General features: G+C 39.0%; 1 protein-coding gene across 1 annotated transcript in view; it reads left to right on the plus strand.

Moving 5' to 3' along the window:
• TENM2 (teneurin transmembrane protein 2) overlaps window positions 1-16,241 on the plus strand; it is a gene marked incomplete at its 5' end in the record, with an annotated part of 1,189,887 nt that overhangs the window by 356,654 nt on the left and 816,992 nt on the right. Inside the window, one exon of the mRNA XM_081092171.1 lies at window positions 6,014-6,289. Coding sequence (XP_080948297.1) covers window positions 6,014-6,289 — 276 coding nt within the window. The remainder of the gene's footprint in view (window positions 1-6,013; window positions 6,290-16,241) is intronic.

Here is a 16,241-nt window from a genome sequence, read left to right on the forward strand (position 1 = left end):
TTTAAGGCATCGGATGAAATTACTTTGTTTACTGTGATAAGAACTATAACATTATAGTTTATATCCATGTCTAAAATACCTGTTAGAAAAATTTGGATATTCATTTCTGACTGTAAAATATAGATTTGTAGCATTTGCTAAAGATAAGTGACCCATGTTTATTTACAGGAGATTCGTTTTCTTAGAATAAATGGTCATAGAAAAGGCCTCTTAAAAAAAGGAATCAATGTTTTAAAAGAACCAAAATTTATATTAAATAATAAAAAATAATTCATAGCAACTTTATTTTGGAAAATGAAATGTATTGTATAATTTAATATTGAATACAACTTATTATTCCAACTGTGCTATAGTTATTTTAAAAGAAAAGAATGCCAAGTAAGGGGGCATACTATACATTTTACAGTCAAATTGTATAACTACGTTATTCTATCTTTTACTTTAAATTTGCATTTTGAAGCATGATCACAGAGGGTCATTTTTTTTTTTTTACAAAAAAAAAATTGAATATAAGAGGAAAAAACAAAATCCAAGAAACTCACCAGTGTGTTCCTCCTCAGGTCCCAGGACCCTAATATTTCTAACTTCTTCTCAACTCCTTCTAGATTCTTCCCAGGTTATTTTTATATGTACTGTCAAGGGTTTTTAGCTGTACTTAGTGGGAGGAATATAGAGAAGTGGAAAATTCAATCTTGGTCTGGAATCAGAAGTCCATCAAATTATCTTTTGAAGAGTACATCATCATGCCAACATCCATTTCTAGTTTCTCTTAGTAGCTTAATTCTGTTAGATTTTGGTTATGCTGTGGCCCTGCTTATGATCCTTGTGTGTGCTTTTTAGCAACATTTGTATTGACTTTGTGGAAAATCTGCATCTTCATGAGCTTTTTAATTTAATCTCAAATTAGCATTATATTACTTTCTGTTATCAGCAACTAATTGATGACATAGACATTGTTATATGATTGATAGGAAATCAGATATTAGCAGTAAGTGAGTGGAAACAGGTGGGAATTAACTTTATAAGTGACTATTAGCAACTATTTTCATGGTATAGCAACTTGGGCTCCCCTGTGTTAAATTTCTTCTCTGAAATTCAGGGGACTTACATAGTTTATGTTTAGATAATAAAAGTATTCTGTATTGTACTCCATCATTACTACAGTTAATTTTTATCTTCCTGCCCTCATAGTACGAAATCTATTCAAGTGCTGACATTTTCAATGCTATTTGTATTCCCTGGTATTACCCATGACATGATAATTCTGACTTAGCAACATATGTGCTTCTCCTAGTTAAAGGTTATTTGAAAGTGTGAGAAGTTGGTAAAAACTTAGAAAATAAAGCCATGATCACAACGTGCTGACATATCCCTCCTTAGAGCTGCATCCCCAAATATAATTAGTTGGCCAAGTGATGACACTTGATATCTAAGGCAAAAATTTCTCTATAATTTTTTTGGGGAAACAAATCTGTATTATACATAGGTTGTGATCAAGAAAAAGACAACTTAAAGCAAAAGTGATTTATCAAGAGAGTTATGTTTAAAGATTGTTTTCTGCTATCCTGATCGCCTAATAGTTTTTAGACATTAACATTCTCTCCCGTCACCTTAAATTATACTAAAATTCCATGATCTAAATATCATAGATTTTGTGTAATCATCCTAATAAAGAGGGAATATGCTAATTGACCCTAATGCCATTGCAAAGATGGCGGTGCCCACAGCCAATAAGGAGGGAATATGCTAATTGACTGCCATGTCCTCAAAGATGGCAGCGCCCACAGCCACAAGATGGCAGCACGCAGTCCCCTCAGCCCTGCTGAGGCAGCAGGGATGCGGCAAGGCTGGGTCTCCCAGTCCCCTCAGCCCCCCAGCCACCCAGGGCCAGCCCAAAGTGCAGGCAAGCCTCGGATGGCGGCTGCCCAGCCACCCAGGGCTGCCTGAGGCTCAGGTAACCAGGGCCAGCCAAGGCTTACACTACCGGCAGTGGCAACAGCAGAGGTGTGATGGGGGCATCGCCTTCCTATGATCACCAGGTTGCCTCCCACCCCTGAGGGCTCCTGGACTGTGAGAGGGGGTAGGCCAGGCTGAGGGATCCCCCTCCAGTGCATGAATTCTCATGCACTGGGCCTCTAGTTCATCTATAAAAATATTGACTCAACTTGATAATATAATATGTGGCCATCCTGGGAAGTTAATTGGCAATAGCTATACAACACATCCCTGAGATGACCTAGGTTTGACACACTGCCCACATCCACTCTCATCAGTGATATCAAGGAGATTGGGGGCAGATAGAGGGTAAACATGAGTTTCATGAATACTAAAATATAGTGCCTCTTTTTATTGTTCTGCAAGGTAGTAAAGGAGGAAGGAAATGTTCACTGCTTTCCACTAGACACCTCAGCCTAGGGAATTATACAATGACGAGTCTCTTTATTTCATCCAACGCTGCCATGGAGCTTAATAAAGACATAATTATACAAGATGAATTAAAGCAAAAGCAGTCTTCCTTCAATGAGAAAAGTAAGTGCAAACACTAAGTTGACACAGTATTAAAATGTTCCCATACTATTTACGTGCTAGGCATGGGGCTCCAAGCTCTAAGACAAACTACATGAAACATGTTTGTCTGAAACACATTCACATAGAAGAATGTTTGGGAAGATGGGTATGGAAAGAGCAAACCGAAGGAGACATGATAACTTCTCCATGAAATTAATGTCTAGTCCCTGAAAGCAGTGAACCTATTGCTAAATGGACATCAGTGCGGCATGCTGGTAAAGGGTGAAGGGCTGGACCACCAGGTGACCTTCCATGGCTCCCTGTCCTTTTCCTATATAATATTTATTATGGCATAGATTGCACTTGGTTTATGGGATTATTTGATTAATGTTCTTTCCCGATTAGACTGTAAATATCATGGACTGTATTTTTATAATGCTCACTGTTATATCCCCAATGCTTAGCCTAGGACCAGGCACAATAAATATTTGTTGAATGATTTAATAAAGAATAGACCACAGTGAATATAGCTTACCTGTTTCCTATGTTAAGCCAGGAAGCTTGGGAAAGGCTTGGTCCAGAATCTGCCCCCCAGGTATTGAGAATGAGTTTTCTATTCTTTGAGTTAGCTAAGGTTAAAAAAAAAAGTAGCCAACCAGGAATTGTGGGGAATGGGTGGCATCAGGAAGGTGTGGTCCTATGGGAAGATGAAGATGAGGAGTCTACAAGATATAATTTCCAAGGAAACAATTCTGTTTTTAGAGGAAAACCTATCTTTCTACAAGCCAGTGTGAATTTAGTTACTTTTTCCTGGTGAATTCAATATGGTACCTCAGGTTTTATTTTTCCATATTGCTTGCTTGTGGCTTCAGGGCTGTGAGCTTGAAGTGGAAACTCATGAAATATACTCTTTCTTTTCTAATATGTCTGGTTACTTTGAAAAAACCATGCAAATTTTCACTGATTCATGATGATCTCAAGTTTGTTTTATGAGAAAAATAATAGTTTAATTCCTTATCATCAAGTAAATTTGATCAGCAAAGCAGGGGCACTGTATTTATTCCACAGCTTCCCATGCCCCAGGCTGACCGCCTGTTCCTTCCAGTCCCCAGACTGAAAAGTACGTGGGAAGCTCTTCAACGGAGGCTTCCTTCCCTCACACAGATGTTTCTCTTTTCCCAAGGAGGTCTTTGAAGCTAGTTCCCAATAATGCAATGTGGGAAAACCATCAGGAAAGTGTATGTATGTACTCCATTTCCAATGGAATCTAAGAGCTGAAAATTCCCACATGTGGAATAAAAACATATATGTACAATTTGGCTTGTTTTCATTAATTGTAGGAAAAGGAAGCAATACATCTCATGACTTTCCAGAACAAGCATGGGCTCTAAAGACAAGTTGGGGAAATGTTCATATTCAATAATTTTTTTTCCATTGACTTAAGAATGAGAAAAGCAACAATATAGAGAAAAGTATTGTAGTACCAGATATATATGAACTCAACAACTTCAGTTTTATAGACTACTGAACCTGAAATATACATTTTCATGTACAATTATGAGACAATACCTAGTTACCAAGGCTGCAAACTGGAACAGAGTACACGGGGCAGAGAATTTCAGCAGCATGGACAGATGGGCCTGGGGAATAGACAGTGTGGTGACGGTGGCAAGGCTGGCCCTCCTCCTGCACAGTCACAGGTGGTTGGACATCATCCCATGCCCATGGGGACTTCTGCTTGGGTTAGCTCCCCAATGGGTTCACTCTGCAGAGACAATTATGTATGGAAATGGGTTTGATTCCATTTACACAGCCAAATAAGGCTGGGGAGGTTCAATGTGCAGTGAAGAAAGAAAAATAAAACCTCAGAATAAAAATACTTGTCTGTTACAAATTAAAGTCACACTGGATTAATATAAACAGTTGCTTGGTGCTTTTTAAAAATAAAAGCAGAGCAGTGATGGCGTGTATGTGGACTGTCAGAGTGTGAAGTTTAGCATGAGTTTTCAGACTTGAGTGATTGGGAATGCCTCTAGTGTATTTGGTAGACATAGTGAGCAAGCCCATGGCTTCAGTAGTGCAAGGTTTTCTTCACTTACAGTGTAGAAGTGCATTTCTTCACTGTATATTTTTCATTGTCCTTACATTGGTTAAAGAGTTTACAAAAATCAGCTTTATGCATCAATAAGTTGAGTGTTCCATATGATTCCATGTAATTTGCCTTGGAACCTTAAAATGTCTTGAAAGAAGCTGAATTTTTAAAGCACACAAATAGAGCATTCACTATGCAAAAAATGTTGTTCAAGTGGGTTTTTTGATTGAGACCATTTGACATTGTAGAAAGAGCAAATACTTGGAGTCTGCAGTTTAGAGGTGAATACGGGCCCTGCCACTTGCCCAAGTGTGACCTTGGATCCAGTATTTAACCTCTCTGTAAAGTGTTCAACCCCTGAACTGATGGGCTAGGGTGGGATTTAAATGAGATAAAGCTGTACGTTGCCTGGCCCCATGCCTGACTCATGGGAACATATATGTGTTCAACAAATGCCTGTTCTCTTCTGCTTCCTCTAAAACCACGTAACACCCCTCATACCCCACATGTGTACATATGTACTCTCCATAGGTGAAACCTACTTGTGGTGTTAAATCGTGTGAGCAAAGAGAAATTGTTTGATATCATTGAAAAACAAAACGACCGACTCTTCATCCCTAGGATGCTGACTTAGTTAACACATTATATAACTCATTTAAACAAAACAGTTTGGTGTAGATGATCACATATAATACACATAGCTATCCTGAAAGGAATTTAAGAGATTAATACCCAGATTTTACAGATGAGAACATTGAGGCTCAAGGAGTAAGAGACTTGCCACAATGAGACTTACCAGTGGGAAGCTAGGACTGGTACCCAGGTCTCCTGGCCACCACTCCCATTTATTGGAGGATTAAGGTTCTTTGACTTGAAGACAGACTGCTCAAGATCAGATCCAGGTTTTGCTACAATCTAGATGTATGACCTTGGGTAAGTCACTTGAATTCTCTGTTCCTCTACCCTTCAGTTTCCTTATTTAAAGAATAATTACAATAATAGTATCATCATTCTACAGTTATTATAAAAATTTTAAAATGTGAGATGTTGCAAAATAAAAGATACTTAGAGCAAAGTGCTCGGTATATATTAGTTATTCCTTTTGATGTAGTGTTTTTCCACTAATCTACGTGGTGCTCCCTAGACAACAAGAAATGCTTAGAACTTTTATTTTTAAATAAAACCTGAGCATTCTGTCCTAGAATTCAAATTAATCTTAGATGGTTACGTTTTTTGTTCTCAAATTGACCCCAGTATCCTAAGTACACTTGCCCAAGACCTAGTTCTGTGTACTGTGGCAAACCTGGTCTATTTTTTGGATGGGAAAGTGTCTGTCTGCTTTTTGTAAAAAACATTTTAACCCTGTAAAGCATTTCCGCCATTGTAACAGCCTCTCTGTTGCTGTCACCCTAGGAACTAACTTCACCCTTGCGGAGCTGGGCATCTGTGAGCCCTCCCCGCACCGCAGTGGCTACTGCTCGGACATGGGCATCCTTCACCAGGGCTACTCCCTGAGCACGGGATCTGACGCCGACTCGGACACCGAGGGAGGGATGTCTCCAGAACACGCCATCAGACTGTGGGGGAGAGGGATAAAATCCAGGCGCAGTTCCGGCCTGTCCAGCCGTGAAAACTCAGCCCTGACCCTGACTGATTCTGACAACGAGAATAAGTCAGATGATGAGAACGGTAGGCCTGCTTCTTACATACCTTTACATGTTCTGGGCTCTGCACACTGTGGGGCTTGGGGGGATTTCATTATTATTTTAATAAAGAGGCATCTAAAACCATTCATTTCCTTGGAAATTCACTTTGTCTACCCACTCTGAGCTGGGGGAGGAAATAAGCCAGCCAACCTCCAGTGCATAAGGAATCACGTTTTGATGATGACTTGGTTGTCAGGTAGAGCTGGTTGGTCTGATGAGCAAGTAAATGACATTGCATACGCGGAAACATAAACCATGACCTGTGCCTAGAAAATGTCCTCTCGCCACAAGTTTCTAGGTCTTTGTATTGATGTCCCCTTCCTGGTAAATGGCAACCTGGGTTATATATTTATTTTTTTCATGAAGATCTCTTAAGAATCCTACCTTATCTTAGCCTTTTATTTCCAGGCGGCAATGCCTCATATCCTTGTATTGAAGATCAAACTCAGAACAGATGCTCTGGACTTTAATAATGACAAATAGGAAGGGGTTTGTCTTCAAAAAAGCGTTCTGTTCTGGGTGTACTTTTCTCCTTGGTACCTATGTGGGCTAACGACTTCCCACATCTTCTATCACAGATCGCTACGGCTTATCCATCAGCTTTGTAGACAGGCTTTAATGAAACTTTGAAAATTAAATGCTTCCGATCATTAAGCAGTAAATACAAGGAAACCTAAGAAAGTCATTAAGGAGATAAGGTGCTTATTTGTGGGTTTCTTAGCAACTCACAACTATGTGTAGTCAAAACCATTTTTTAAAAAAAAGAGAAATCGCATTAGGTACAGTTGATTTATGAAGAAAACATCAAATGCTATGTGGGTTGTTATGAATATATTGTGTGTTTGATAAAGGAATTACCATTAAAATGCATCCAAGTAGATCAGTTAAGGGTGTTTATGTAAAATGCTATAAACTTATCCTAGAGCAGCCTTGAGTATGTTCTTGCATTAAAAAAATAAATAAAGGAAACTTGCAGGCAGACAGCTTGTTGCCAATGCAAAAGCAGAGCTAAGTATTACTTGATCTCAAAACTGTTGAAAATACATCATTTCCTGGGTAAGTTGCATGTAATCCAAAAGGTGTCACTTTGTTGCATTTAAATTTAGGTTTAATTCTGAAATAATGTATTCCATGGTGGGGACAAGGGGATGTGTCTTAATTATGCCTTCGTTCGCATAGTTAATCAAGGTGTGCTCTCGAGGAAAAACCCGCACTTGACTCCTTTTGAATTCTGACAAAATTCTGCCACTTGGCACATTCAACACTCCAAGGTGCTTCATTGATAGGAAATTACTTTTAGAAGTTTCCAGAAAGGCATACATTGAATTCATTTCCTGATGCACTTTTTCAGCTTCCGTATGTGTCGGATATAGTTCCAACAGAGGCAGTTTGCTTACCTAATAAGTAAAATCCCTTGCAATCCAAGAACTTCAGGAACAGTTTAAACAAGGTATTTTAGCAAAATTTCCTTGTTTGGTATTTTCACTGGTCTTATGGGAACCAAATACACAGAATTATTTATACATACTTATGGAGTTTGCACCCTCTCTTTGAAAGCTACATACATCTTTAAAAACTCAACTAATAAAGAGAGGTTTCCATGAACAAAGGGAGCCAAAAATGCTTGCCTTGAATTTACCCAGAACTGGTATGGATGGGAGAACTTTATAATTAGTGATGTATTTGATAGGCCAACAGTTTCTTTGTTTTCAACACTATTTGAAACATCATGTTTGAACAATTTTCACCTTAGGGAAGTCTCTATAAATCCCTGGGTACTCATAGGAAATAAACTGTTGGACACAGTGTCATTATTTTTTCTGGAATTGCTAGTTATAATGCAGTCAGATGCATAAAGAAAAATGATAGAAGGCCTACGCAACCCTTTCATCCCTGTGTCTGGCAGAGGACAGAGGGGTATTGTAGCCATAGTCCAAGGTTAGGTAATAGATGGTTATTTTAAAATAGAGAGAACGTGTTTTCTGTTTAACCATTGTTCAGTATTTCCCATATTCAAAAGATGTGCAGAATGCATATTCTGTTCTCCTTTGCAGCCAGAACTAAAACTAAGAAACTGCACGTGATGTCATAAGCTCTTTAAGCAAATAACAACCAGGTACACACTCTCTGCACAACGAGGCATTGACTTCCGTCCACTTCTTGCTCTCGCTCCCCAACAAATTCTGTTTAGCTCACGGAGAAATCAATGCGTTTTCACATCACTGACTTTATGAAGTTTGGGAATGTATTATCATATAGATTGACAGTTGCCCCACTGATTCCTCACCACAGCATGGACACTCACCAAGCCGTCATTAATTTCCTCACACTTATACCCGCAGTGGCTTCCTCCATAATAAACACTCCGTCCTTCAGAACCAAATCAATAACCTTTTAGGTATGCCTCTCGTGAACAGGAAGTAACAAGGATCTATGCTTTGAAAAAGAAGCTCTCCACTTTCATGTTAGATTGTAAGGAGATGTGGTCATAAAAAGGAATCTATTCCTTGGATCCCATATATTCCTATCGCATGTTTATGGTGGGGTCTCGGGGTACATAGAGTTTCCCAGTGCTTCTTGAAAACCCCCCTTAAAAAATTCCTAGTGTGGTTTTATGAAGCATAGGTAGAACATGGAGACAGGTCTCAAAACCCAACTTCTCTCTCTCTAATGTGAAATATGTATCCAACCTTCAAACTCATGTCGTAAATTTCCCGATGGCAGCAGTCCTTCCTGTCTGCTGCTGGGACAAAAATGACCCACTAGTCACTTGAAAATCCTATTACACTGAGCACACAGATGAGTCTGTCTTTTTTTTTTCCCCCCAGCATAAACATTTCAGAACCATCACCCCTCGCAGCTCTGCATCTTATGCTCACTGTGTGACCACCAGATTAGCATCGGGCTTGGCTTGGGTTTCTTTCAATAGATGAAATGCTCGGTCCGGGTTATTTTATCAGGCTCTTTACCTCGGTCTGTAGGTTAACGATGGCTTGGTTAGAAATGGCAATGAGATTTGAGAACAGCTCGGCCAAGTTTCTTCCGCTGTGAAATTTCACTGCATTCCTTTTTTGGGGTAATAAATGTCCCACTTAAAATATATCCTCTCTGAGGCCCTTTGTGTCGCCCGAGTTATGGAGAAAATGGGGCAGTCACTAGTACACAAGAATAACTAATTGCCTTCTTAAAAATTCGGAGAAGCACACGTTGTAAAAAATCTGGTCTGTGTACCCTTGACTCCCTTAGGCAGTTTCTTCACCTTGGGGACTTGAAAATATCCTTGAGGTTTTTTTGTTGTTTTGTTTGTTTTTTCCCCCAGCACAGTTCTATTATAAGTTTCAGTTATATTATTGGAAATCCAGGAAGAAGAAAAGACAAAGAAAATAAGCTTGGCTATGGGATAGGGAGCCAGACATTACAGAAAACGAAATCTGTCCTCGGTTAAAGCTTTAAAAAAAAAATTATCCTTCCCTTCTCCTCTCCTTTTCCACCCAAAGTAAATAAGGACAATGTTCATTTTCATCTGTTGTCAACTGGGACATTTATAATTCTCATAATGTGCTTTGAGGCTGAAACTATAAATGTTGGGTTAATTCCATTGCATTTCACCAAATGCATTTATAAAACAAGCCGGCTCTGGGCACATAATGGATTTGTGTAGAGTGTGTTTGTGGAACATAGATTCTATTAGATTGTGAGTCCTCCTGGCAGGTCTGCGGTGCCCGTGTCTCCTCCAAGGGCCTAAGCACACGGCTGCTGGCTGCATGTTAATTGAGACATGAGGCATGAACTCGGAGGGAAGGAGGATTTTCCTTTGTACCAGAAACAGTGTCTGTAGGTGGTTCCCGCCATCCACATTGCACTCATTTGTCATATGGGGTGACTTTCTTCCTCTCTCTTCAAAATGTGGCTTCTCGGTAAGTTTCACTTTGGAGTTCCCTGTAAGTAAACACCTCCAAGACTTGCTGTGGGGTTTTGTCTCAACCCTACTCTGTTCCTCTTGCATGCTGTTAAACTTCCTTTGTGTTTTAGAAGCTTCTCTACTCCTTTCGTCTCCCCCATCCTGCATGTGTGAGCTACACCGAATGCTTAGAACAGAAGTAAAAACTTACTGTAAGCACCAGATAATTGTAGCCCAGGGCTCATAAATTTGCCCTTGAAGTTGGGAGTAAGAGTAGTAAAAGAGGTGGCTACGAAAATTACAAGGTAATATTGGACTGTACTTTTGATATTGGTATGCGGATGATTTCTTTTCCAGGCAAAACTTATGGAAAAAACTTACATGGAAACTTATTGTCTTAATTCCTTAAATACAAAACAAAACAAAACAAAAATGAAAGAAAACAAAACAAACTTTAAATCCATTTAAATGACAATTATTTGAAAGTGTGATTATGAGCTTTATTTTTTTTTATTCTTGGAAATTTGAAAGAATAATGTTTATAAAGAACTTAAAATGAGGTAGCATGGATTGAAAAAAAAGATGCGAGAACAAAATGTCCCAAGCTCCCAGCCTTGTCTACTCCTAAATAAAAGGATGATTTGATTTTGATAACTCTGATTTGGTTCCCTCAAAGTGCAGATATTAGAGGCTCTAGAGCAGTGGTTCTCAACCTTCCTAATGCCGCGACCCTTTCATACAGTTCCTCATGTTGTGGTGGCCCCAATTTCATTGTTACAAATTGAACATAATTAAAGCATAGTGATTAATCACAAAACAAATGTAATTATATATGTGTTTTCCGATGGTCTTAGGTGACCCCTCGGAAAGGGTCGGGCGACTCCTGTGAAAGGGTCGTTCGACCCCCAACGGGGTCTCGACCCACAGGTTGAGAACCGCTGCTCTAGAGTTACCTTATTTAAAAAAAAAATTATTTTGCCTCTTTGCAAAATTAATAGGAGTCTCAACTATCTACTAGTAATTATCACAGTGTTAAAATACAGCTGATAAGAATAGACAATCAGAGACAAAATTCAGGAATATCAAATTGTCACATGTGACACATGAGCAAGAAATGGGAGGCTTGATGTTTGGCCAATGAACCTGGATGAGACTTCGGTGATCTAGATTTCCTGCTGATTAAGCCATGCTTCCATTGCTGTAACATAGTGAACTTGAAGGACCCTAGCCTACGTGCTGATTCCAGCGCTGCATGTTCCACATTATAAACTTCAGCTGCATGGTTCTTAGGTATTTATATTTCTTTCTTTCCTTTGGTGGTTTCTTTCATCTTTGTTAACGCTCCCAGGGGCTATCAAGCAATGGCTCCATTCAAAAAATACAATAAATAAAATGCAGCGCTAAGCCTTCCTTTTGGCAGGGCCAGCCTGATTATTACACGTGTAATCTCCAGGCCTCTGGGGAGACACTGGGCTTGCTGGGTAATCATTTGGCTTTAAGCTGCTGAGTTCCTGATATCTGTACTTTCACTTCGGTTAAGCAGCAAAGGCAGGAAACCGGTGAGAGGCCACATGTTTCTGTCCCTTCACAATCAGAAGCCACTTCACGCAGAAAACTCTCAACTTTTTTGCTGAGTGTGCAGCCCCTTTTTAGTTTCGTTGTTGTTTGTCAGGGATCAAATTAAATTTTAACTTTGGGGAGAGATGGAATAAGTTATTAAGTCCATAAATAATATGAGTTAAAGCTAAGGACGTTGATAGTATAAATTTTCTAGACACCTGAGTCAGGATGAATTTGCACAGAAAATAATAGCAAACTAAAAAGTACGTATTAAAAGTAAAGAGATACGTCAATGACCCGTTCTGGAACTGGGACAGGGCAAGTGGAAGGAGGCAATTTTAAGTGATAGGTTTGTAAACAGGATAGACATTGCAGATATGTAGGTGTTGTGTATTCATGCATATACAGAAGGACAAAACGTTTACTTATTACTTAATGCTGAGTATTATTTAGCACAGGCTGAAAGAACTGCCTAGGAAATTATTCCTCCCAGTCTCCTTAAACTCGGCTTTAGGACTGTGAAAGAAATAAAGGCGGAAGTAAAAGGTCCAAGGAATAGTCATTAACAACAGAGGTCACGAACTGTAGGCCCAGGACTTGTGCTATTTGGTTAGTTTTAGGCAGTGTCTAAAAATTATACATTACTAAGCAACATTTGAAAAATGGGAGATTTCATATTAGAAATTTGTTTTTTTGGCTTCTCTCCAGATCTACAATACCCAGTGACACCTGTTTAGGTTTGGTTTCGTATTGGGTTAGAAGCAGTGACCCTGCAGTTCTAGGTGGTTCCTGTCACCTGGGTCACCCAAGCTTTCCCCAGGCACCTCCTCTCATTTGAGGTTCACTGTAGCCTTTGTAGGCACTGGAGTTACCAACCTTAACCTACATATAAACTCAGAGATACTAAAAATGGTAGAAACAAAGCTGGAAACCAGCAATTTTAGCTTCATTTAACATGTGTTCGGAACAGTTATGTTAGATCTTTTTCTTTTCTTTTTTGGGGTAAATTTGACCTCTCTGTAAAATGGGGTTAATTTTGCTATAACAAATTTCTAAAATAGTTTTCAGGATAAACTAAAATTTAAGAGAAAACTAAAATAAAGTGAAATCATATGAAAATCAACTTAATTTAAAAATGAATAAGGGAATTGTGTAAGTGTCAGAGGGGATCTTAAGTGGGTGATATGCCCTCCCACCTTCTAAGTGGGTATCCTGAAGTCCTGAACAATTAAAGTGAGAATCTCTTATTTTAACACATACACTTAAAGCCATTTTAATGTAAAAGGATCTAGGTGGACCTTTAGGAAATAGGTAGAGGGAAAACATGCTTTAAAATCTTTAGATACTTGAGCTGATTGAGGAAAACCCCAGGGCTTTTCAGGAGGAAGCCATTTAAAGAGAAGGGAAATGCCAGGCTGGTGTGTCTCAGTGGTTAAGTGCCGACCCATGAACCAGGAGGTGAAGGTTCAACTCCCTGTCAATGCACATGCCTGAGTTGCAGGCTCAATCTCCAGTAGGGGGGCGTGCAGGAGACAACCTATTAATGATTCTCTCTCATTGATGTTTCTATCTGTCTATCCCTCTCCCTTCCTCTCTGAAATCAATGAAAACATATTTTTTTTTAAAAAGAGGAGGAAAATGACTTTGTACTCATTATGTTCCATTTTGATCAGGCAAGTAAGTGGTTTGTGGAATCTGTTATAGGGAAGTGGAAGACAGTAAAGCAAAATGCAGGGTTATATGAAGACAGCCAGCACCCCACAAGGAAAGTGTGGGAGCCATGCAGGATAATGCCGGGTTGGGGACAGTGCTCCCCAAACTGAGAAATGTCCCTTATCTGCAAGTGGATAAGCAGAGGACCAAGTATTATTCAGGGATACTCTCGTCTACTGTGCAATATACTCCCAGTTCTCTCAGCATCCCAAGGATACTTCTGAAGGAAAAAAGATAATTGAAATGCAAGTCTGTTTACTAATAGAAGGGACTGAAATACTTGAGTTAGCATTCCTTGGAACCTCTCCATTCATGGAGGTTTGTATCAGCCCTAGGGGACTAGAAAAGATCGACATAGCAGCAGTATTTCTGCTTGTGTTAAACATTAAAAAAAAGGTGATGTGGATTTACATGGAGAGAGCCAGGCGCATGAGGAAGTGTGGGAAGTATTTCTCACAGTATATTTTATGCAAGAGATACACTCTCATACATTCACCGGTCAAACAGCATCTTTACAATGAATTAGAAGCAGAAAATTGGTATTTGGAAGCTAATGTGCATTGGTTAAATATGCATATTTTAATACACACATATGTGAAGCTGATAGAATTATGTTCTGTTTTATTTAGCTTTGACAAAGAGTAGCTAAGGAAGAGATACTTTAATATGGAGAATTCCTATTTTATTTGGGGAAAAAAAATTTAAGGAGTGGCTGCTGGATGTTCAGCCTTATACAAAACCATTGCGCGTCTCTGTGCAGGTATCTGTGTTATATGTATACAGAGGGCTGTTGGGAGGAGGGACGTTATTGAGAGGGATTGAGCTCAAGTCTAAGCGACCAATCTCCAGAATATGTGGATAATCCATTGCCTTGTGGCAACCTATTAGTTTTTGTCTTTTTGTTCATGGCTATCCGCACTGATCATACTTTACTATTTTTTGACACAATCCCTATTTTCTTCTCTCAATTCCCTGTGTCAGCTTTTACTTCTTACACGGGTAGATGAAAATACCTCCTTTGTTGTTTATTGAAGGAAGCAAGAACCCCTACACGTTTACTGAGAATTTCCCGTCTATTCTCAACAGAGAAATAAGGAAATAGCACTGTATATGTCAGCAGGCTGGAAGAGGAAGGGCGGCTTTGAGGAGATAGAGTTTTAATTAGGTTGTAAATGAGGGTTAGAGTTTATATGAGTGGGATTGAGATGAAGGATGTTCCAAATGAAAAAAAAAAAAACCAATGTGGATGGTGGTCGGAGCGTGAGGAGGTAGTGCAAAGATGATGATGATTTTTTCAGGAACATTCTCTTCCAAAAAGCCCAGCTGCAGTCATACTAGTGGGAATGTGGTGATTTGGTTGGACAGCAGCACATATATATCACTGGAGATATAGGAACCAGTTGACCAAGAGCATGCAGCTTCCTGCTAGGAATTATGATGGTCTGACCAAGAAGAACTACAAGAGAGCTACAAGGTTTAATTGAACAGGAACTATTACATTTTAGGAAGCTTCTGATTAGTGTGCATGTGGACACCCGCGCACACAAACACACACACACACACACACACACACACACACACGTGTTTGGACAGGAAGGTAACAAAATTAGAAGCCGTGCTATCAGGGAGGGACACAGTGATCCAGGTCAGAGGACCCAAGATATGGCTGGACTGCAGAGGCTTCTGCTTTTTGAGTTTTCAGTGAGAGAAATGAACCACCGACAAGCATATGAATGTTGTATAGTTGTAATTAAGATGTTAACATTTGAAATGCATCTAATTTGAAGCTCATTGAGTATAAGGAACGTTTCTTACAGAGGAATCTATGATGTGTACACATACGACAAAGTGTTAAAACAGCTGGGCTCAAGTGTTTATACTAATTACATGATTAGATAATAAAATAGCACCAAATATTGCTATTTATAGGAAAACACAGGCCATAATACTATTTTTAAAGAAACACTGTGTTACTATAGGTGAACATTGTCTAGGAGTCTTTCAGGGTGATTAACTATTTCTTGAAGTTTATTCCTGTTTCTATACCCTTCTTGAAGTCATATTCTCATGTAACTTGTTTAACTTCCTCTGTAAGTATATGTCTCTCTTTTCATCCCTAGTCATTTCTATTTTCACCTCTTATGCTTTTTTTAAAAAAAAAAAAATCAGGCTTCAAAGAGATATATTTATTTCTCTTTCAAGTTTTTTATTATTTACTCTAATTTTTTTTCACTCTTGTTATGTTCATCCTTTATAATGCTCTCATTTTATCTTTTTGAGTATATTTTGTTATACTTTTTCTAATATTTTAAGATGAGTATTAAGTTTTGGTACTTTCAGTCTTCCTTATTTAATAATAATAAGTATATTTACCAGGTTTTATAGGTTTAATATAAAGTGGTATCTTCATTGCTTCTTTTTTTTTTTCTCTTACTCCTCAACCAAGGAGATGTTTATAGATTTTTTAGAGAGAGGAAGAGGGAGAGAGAGAGAGAGAGAGAGAGAGAGAGAGAGAGAGAGAGAGAACACATTAATTGGTTGCCTTGCATATGCGCCTAGCTAGGGACTAAACCACCAACCTAGGTATGTGCCCTGACCAGGAATTGAACCCAAAATGGTGTACTGGACAATATTCCAATCAACTGAGCCACCTCATGGCCAGGGCCTCTTCGTTGCCTTCAAAAGAGTCTTAGCCTTGTGCACTCTCAAAGTAAAACAGCATTTTAATGCTATCAGTTTTCACTTTAGTACTAATAAGTGC

The sequence above is a fragment of the Myotis nattereri genome (genome assembly GCF_964212035.1).
Source record: "Myotis nattereri genome assembly, chromosome: 5".
Lineage (NCBI taxonomy): Eukaryota > Metazoa > Chordata > Mammalia > Chiroptera > Vespertilionidae > Myotis > Myotis nattereri.